Genomic DNA, 7,366 nt, shown 5'->3' with positions numbered 1-7,366 from the left:
CCATTTTTTTTTTTAAATAAATTGTTCCTAATGAAATTTTAATAAAATATACTATGGAAAATAAGCTTTCTTTTAAAAAATCAATAAAAAACTTAAGTACTGAAAGATTTTATAAAAGACCACTCACACAAATTAGAATATTTATTTCACCTCAAAAGCTTTTGAAGTGGTTACTAAATGGTATTAAGAAAAAATATTGTTCCTACGATTGTTCCAATTTGATAAATCAACCGTTGAAATAAAACAAAATCATTTTCAATTAAGCATTTAATTTAACAAGAATTTAGTGTTTAAGTGCAATTTTGAAACAGAAATAATAAAATTACTTATAACACAACATATTATGAAATTTAACAGATTTTTATTGAAGACTGTTTTATGACAATGATGCTAATCACTGTTGGTTATCATCTTATTTTCTTGGTTATTATCTTGAACTATCATCCTAACTGTACCACAGCACATTATTTCATGATGTGCTGTGTTTTTTTAAATAAACTCAAAATAAAAATTTACATCATTCAAATAGAAAATTCTATTAGAGTTTGAAAACATTTTTATTATTTTTTGCTGTATATTTGAAAGCTGATGTAATTGCTATTAACCCAAAAATTATAGAAAAGGCTCAGAATTTCATAAAAACTTTTGTTACTACATAAATGTTATTAGCAAATAAATTAATCAAAGTATATGGACACATATGTTACTTTTTATGTAAAACTTAACCTAATATAATTTTGAAATAGATAACTTTGATACTTTATTCAATAGTCTTTTACATTGAACTTAACATTTTTCTACTTGCTAATAATGTTAATTTCTATAGACACGTTATGAGATTGAATTGTTGGTAAACAATTTATTTTATCCTCATTAGAGGTACAAGTGTGGTTTTCATACACAAGCACATAGTATATGCGTTTAACAAAGTTATACTGCCTAACATAAAAAAAAAAATGCAATAAAATGACCATTGGCTGTAGTTTATAACTTTACATTACACATAAGTACATTTTAACGGAATATAGTCTAAATGGTTCAGTAGAAAAATTCATCTGTTTAATGATTGAGTGGGAGACAGACAGGTAATAATATCGTATAATAAATTTGCTTTAAAATTTAAAAATAAAATAAAACGTTAGATTATTAAAGAATTACAAAAATATGACAAATCAAATAACTTTTTAGCATGTAAATACCTTACGTAATATTATTTTACTATATTTTTAGTCTACAATTTTAACAAAATAAATAACACATTTTCACTTATGTGAATTATTTATGAGATTTTTTCAAATTTACGTAAAATGATAAAAAAAAATTCAAAGTAACCACTTGTAGAATGCATTTTAAAAATATTTGATACCAACATTTCTGATTAATGTTTTGTAGTTAAAATTGTAAAGTATTTTAAAGTTTGTAAGAATTTAAATTTTTTCATATACATTTTACGGTATCAAATGATAATTAAGTCAAGGATAAATAAAAAGAAGTAAGGTAGATACGGTTAATAAGGCCTAGCTTGTATTTGACCTAGCTCGACCATATACAAAGCTTAATAAAATCTGGCACCTTGTGCAAACTTAACTAGGCCTTTTTGGCCGCACGTATCTTATATGAAATTTTTTCACGTTAAATGATAGTCGTAGGTCTTAATTTATTCCGTGCAATTATCATAGTTTTAATACGCTCTTATACTGAGTGATTGATTTATCGTTGAATACTGAATTTCCTCTAAAATATTAGTAATTAAAAATAAATAAATTTTGCCTTATTTGAGTAGTAATAATATGTCAATTTTTAAGTTGTTATACACTTTTTATGTCCATTCCATGTACTTTATAAGAATACCAAATTAATTTTTTCAAACAACAAAATACGTATTTAATTATTTCATATAATTGATAATGATCTAACAAAGAAAATAAATGGTTTATAATAACTTTTGATCCAGTTTTTCAGAAGTTATTAACATTCTCAATTTCGGACTGAAGTGTGGTGTTGGTTAAGTTTATTGCTTAACTAAATCACTCTGCTGCGATACTCCTCTCACCAAGGTATAAAAATATTTCTAACATCTAAACTACTTTTTGAAAAATTATTAACGAGCAGTCATTTTCTTAGTTGGATCATTTTCTATTATATAAATTAGTTAAGTACGTATATTTTCATTTAAAAATATTAAGTTGGTACCCTTATGAGAATGGACATAAAAATTATTTAACTAATTTAAAATTGAAAAATAAATGTTACTTAAATAAGCCAAAAAAATCATTGTTTTGTATAAATATTTTAACTTAGGGCCATATTAACCTCTTTATTTCTAAAATCATGCCCAACCGTTATTGTTGTGAATTTAGTTTCTTTATAAATTCTCAGATATAAAAAAACGTTTTTACCAAATGTATATATTAACATTATAAAATTGAAATATTATACCAGTTATCGTTGATAATGGATATATTGTTCCCGAAATACGTATATGAGATTTTTTTTTTAGTAATTTTAAATAACTTATTAATTTTTGAGTGGGAAATCTGTTATTAAATATTAGAAAGAAATTTTCAATTTTTATAATTTTCAATTTCAAAATATAAGTTGTTAAAGGACATAAGTATATCATATAATAATAATAATTTAATTATAATCATATTTTTATCATAGTATGATTTATTTATTTTGAAATTCGTGACTATAGTAGAATTAAAATCTATAGGGAAATCAATATCTCATGTAATAGAATAAATTTAGTTTTTTAATTAATTTCAATGTGTGATCATTTGATTATTTATCTAACATAAAATAATTTATTTAATACTGAATGAATTTTTATAAATAGTAGTAGTAAATTTAATTTTTGTACCTTGTTAAATAATAATACAAACTGTATAAATTAACGTTAATTTTATAATAGATTAATTAATACTTTTTTATAATTGAGATAGTATTAGTTTTTTTTTTTACTGCAATTAGAATAAATGTTATGACGGCTAATTACTCATTAAGAAACCACGTTTTTTCATAATTTTAATTAATTTTTGTTTGCAACGATTATTAATTGAGATATAAAAAATGCTAAGTGTTTTCAGTGACTATTTTAATTATGTTCTGTTTGTTTTTATAATAATGGGTAGTACACAACAGATCAAGATTAGTAAATAATATAAATAAATGATTCACTTTATTTCTCATTTAGAAAGATAATAAATATTATATGATGATATCCGTTAGTTAATTTATTATACACTAATAAATAAATTTATAATCAAACACAGAAATATAACAACAAAGTTAATATTTTCAAAATTTTAGAAGTTACTCAATATTTTTATTGAATATTTTCTAGATATTACGTCGAAAAACTACAAAACAAGTGTTAGTAATAGTTCCATGTGTTCTTGTACAAGTAATCGATACCAATATCTGATGATGTATAAAATAAGAGTGAGGATAAATATTTATCCTGAAATAATTTCAATATAAAAATTATTGTTATAAATTTATGGCTTCTTAATAAAGTCAACAAAAATTTAACGGATTTTATCGGGAAATTCATCAAAAATTGATTTTTTTTTTTTTCAATAAACCAGTGTAATATTATTAAAGAATTTCTTAGAGTTTATTGTTTAAATAAATTGTATGTAAACCATGTTGAATCTCCGTGTAAAACTTTTCTGCAAGTGAATAATATACTTCCAGGTTGTTCATGAAAAATTAATGAGGAATAATTTTATTCGCTACATAAAAAATAAACATTTAGAACACTGCAGGTTTTTTGAATATTATAGAAATTCTAATGCTTTACATTGTATACGTTTGGGTCACGTGAACCATACCAGAAGCCATAGCGACCCCTGTTAATGAAAACACTATTGAACAGGGTAGTTTTTATGGCGGTTCTCGCGTGCATGGCCTCCAAAGGACGACCATTTCTATATAATGACCTGTAGTGGATATGTTAGAGGAAGCATATTGCTTCCGTGTACAAACAACCCTTATGAATATACATAAAATATGCAACACAAAAGATTTGTCTTGTCCTTGTTCAGACAGGACCTTGAAGTTTACAGAGAAAAAGGATTCTTGATGAAGAGTCAAAGGATCAACAAAAACCGATTCACGTGCTCATACAGTAGTCTGTGTAGTGCGGTTGATAGTGTTGGGTTTAAAAGATTAAGCTTATCTAATTTATATTTCAATGAGATATTCAATTTTGTACTAAATAATATGATTGGTTAAATACGGTTATTAAATTATCTTCAATAAATTTTCAGTTTAAATCTGGTGAGTAAATATTGTAGATAAAACTAATGTTTACATTTAATAAGCTTTTTATAAACTTACTTGAATTTATTTTCAGTAATTAGAATGCACATATATTCAGTTTTTAAAAATAATTTTAAAATTCATTGAATATAAAAAATTATAATTTCATTCCAGTAAGTTGACTATTTTTAATAAATACTTATTTTTATCGAGGATATTGACTTAAAATTAATTTTATCCCAGTTCATAACTAGAGAATATTTTAAATGTCACTAATTTCTAAGAAAAAAAATTTAGATGAATCAACAAGTTTTTTGTGAAAAATAAAGAGGAAATGATTTTTGATAACATAGCAAAGATCAAAAATATTAGTCACTAAAAATTTAAAATTATTCGAGTACTAAAATCCTTGGTTTCACAGAACTATTTTTAAAGAATGAACTGCACTGTAAGAAATTATCCAAAAATTCCCATACGACAGTTTACTTTTAATGTACACGTTAATTTTACACACAAAAAGTATAATTTTAACGTACTGTAAATTCGTACACGAATATAAAATTTGATCACTATTAAAAAAAAAATTATACGTTAAAAACTTCCAGTACATGTATATGAAAATTTGGAATTTTTTTTTTTTTTTAAGAATGCAGTTTCTGAAATTCAAAAAACTTAACTACGGTACATACCTATTTCTCAAAGCATTACACGAAAGTTCCATGAACGCGGTTACATTTGTTGTCAGTAATCTTGTCGTTTTTGTTGAAAAGGTCCAAGGACGATAATTCAATTAATTGTAACGAAATGAGAAGTGGCGCGTAAAGCACAATCCGTTAAAACGACGACGATGGGAATAAATTTGACGGTCTCTAAATGTATTTTACCGCTTAAAGCAAATGTCCGAACTCTTGATAAATCCCGCTATCAATTAAAACTTAATAGAAAAAAAACATTAAAACCCTCTGCCACTGAAAAATATTTTTTTTTGTTTATTTGTTTTGTTTCTCGTGGCTGGCGCTCGATGGCCGGGGTCGTTCTAATGAAGATATAAACGGGCGGCCGCCTGAACAGTGGAAACTGGGAGCCGGGTACCTTCAAGATGGCCGCCGGCCAATGATGGGCTGCGCGTGCAAACCGGCCACATGACGTCAGGCAAGTGTTGTGTTTCTCGATCGACAATTTTTAACCAAAAGACGTTTTTTAAAAACATTTTTTATGTTTTTAAACAATTAAAATATAATGTTTTTCAAATTGAATTCTAAGAGTTATTCGACATTGATAGCAAAGCATCATAAAGAAATCCAAAAGTAACTAATATATGTACAATTCAAACGATTCAGAATTCTAACAATTTTAATTAATAATATAGATCATATAAGTGTTTAAATGCAAATTTAATAATTATATGTTTCATTTATTTAATGGTACCAATTTCTCAGTTTATAAAATATGATCATTTAAGGTTTTTAAAAAATAAAGTCAAATAAAACATGTAAACGTATCTTTTAGTTGATCAACTCGTAAAACCGATTACTAAGTCTAATACGATAACTATTAAGAGCATATTCAATTATGTTAGTTTAATGATTATAAACTATGAGTATGGAACATTTCTTTATTACAAATTTAAGTATCGCTGCTTAATTATGGTGCCCAACAAAAATTTTAATACGAAAAAGTACACTACCTCCCAATCATGTTTACTTCCGTTGGGGAACAAATTATGCATATTTTTTAGGTCTTCAACTTTAACATACATTTTTCATAAGTAAATTCTTTAACTTTTCACCCTATTCTCTTTTAATTCTATTTGGGTGGTATGGTTAGATGGAGTAAGAAAAGAAAAATAATCAACTCAGGATTTCTAAAAATAAATCACCAAAAAAAACACATCCTTACTAGCATAATAGCTTAGTACGAAAAGATATTTTAAAGAATTGTATTATTTGCAGCAAACATTTTTAAGACAAATTTATAGAGACATGAAAAATAAACGAATTATTAAAGCGCAACTAGTGCGTCAAAGTTCAAGAACATTTTAAATATTGGGTGCCAGTTGTTTTGCGAGTTGTACATAAAAAAATAACCGTAAATGATTAATTATTTCCAATAAATAATGTGTTATGGTTAAATTTAAATATAATTTGAATTATTAATATTATACAAATTTAATGTGACAAATAATTTATAGTCTTATATTATAACAGTAATATTACTAGTAAATAAGGGAATTAAAAATAATAGTGTTATATTAGTAGGTAGATAAGTGATAAATAAAATTGATCTTAGACTGGCAAAATTACAAGTCAAGAACTAGACAAACAGCAGCAAAATCAAGACCAATACTAAACATACTAAAATAAGATTCAGACCATGAGTGATGGAAAAGATTCCTTAAAAAACAAAACTAAAACTACACAAGTTTTGCACTTTTACAAATAATAATAATGTTTGGGGGAAGTTGAATTACCTTCAACTAAAATTTCCGACTATTGTTAAATTTTTTAAATATTCTTTTCTTGTTAAAAAAAAATTTGTGATCAAAAAAGAGGTCCTCAATTAAAATACATGCTGATTCTCCAAAATTTAATGTATATGTCTTTTTTAAAAATTTAAAAAACCCGCTTCTGACGATGTAAAAACCTTAACGAACTTTTAAGATTTATAAGTAACCGGTGCCGAAAATATTCGATTATTTATTATATTTGCTCACTAAATGAATTGTTTAAAATGAGTAACATTTACGACCAGTGAGCCTAATATATTTTGTGTACAGTATATTATGTATGTCATAAATTGTCTTACGATTTTAAAATCATATTTCTAGATAAATTTTTTTAATCAAATACCCAGTGTAACTTAATAAAATAAAATTTTCATTATGACTCAAAAACTAAATAATTGAAAATTTTCAAATTATTTTATTAATAAAAGTCATAAACGGACCATAAGTCGGAGCTGCCTCCCTGGAGGCAATGATATCCTCTTAATTCAAAAAAATTATTGTTTTATTCAATAATTATTCAACAAATCATGTTGTTACCAAAGAAACTGAATAGAAGTTTTAAAATTATTATGTGACTTAATTCTTTTTTTTTTT

General features: G+C 25.0%; 1 protein-coding gene across 1 annotated transcript in view; it reads right to left on the bottom strand.

Annotated features, from left to right (window-relative positions):
• LOC126905582 (homeobox protein abdominal-B-like) overlaps positions 1 to 5,308 on the bottom strand; it is a 60,926-nt gene extending 55,618 nt beyond the window's left edge. Inside the window, 1 exon segment of the mRNA XM_050685424.1 lies at positions 4,956 to 5,308. Coding sequence (XP_050541381.1) covers positions 4,956 to 4,987 — 32 coding nt within the window. The 5' untranslated portion in view covers positions 4,988 to 5,308.
• Positions 5,309 to 7,366: the final 2,058 nt, after the last annotated feature.

The sequence above is a fragment of the Daktulosphaira vitifoliae genome, unplaced genomic scaffold (assembly GCF_025091365.1).
Source record: "Daktulosphaira vitifoliae isolate Bord-2020 unplaced genomic scaffold, ASM2509136v1 Scaffold_4, whole genome shotgun sequence".
Lineage (NCBI taxonomy): Eukaryota > Metazoa > Arthropoda > Insecta > Hemiptera > Phylloxeridae > Daktulosphaira > Daktulosphaira vitifoliae.
This window is presented reverse-complemented; position numbering and strand designations above follow the sequence as displayed.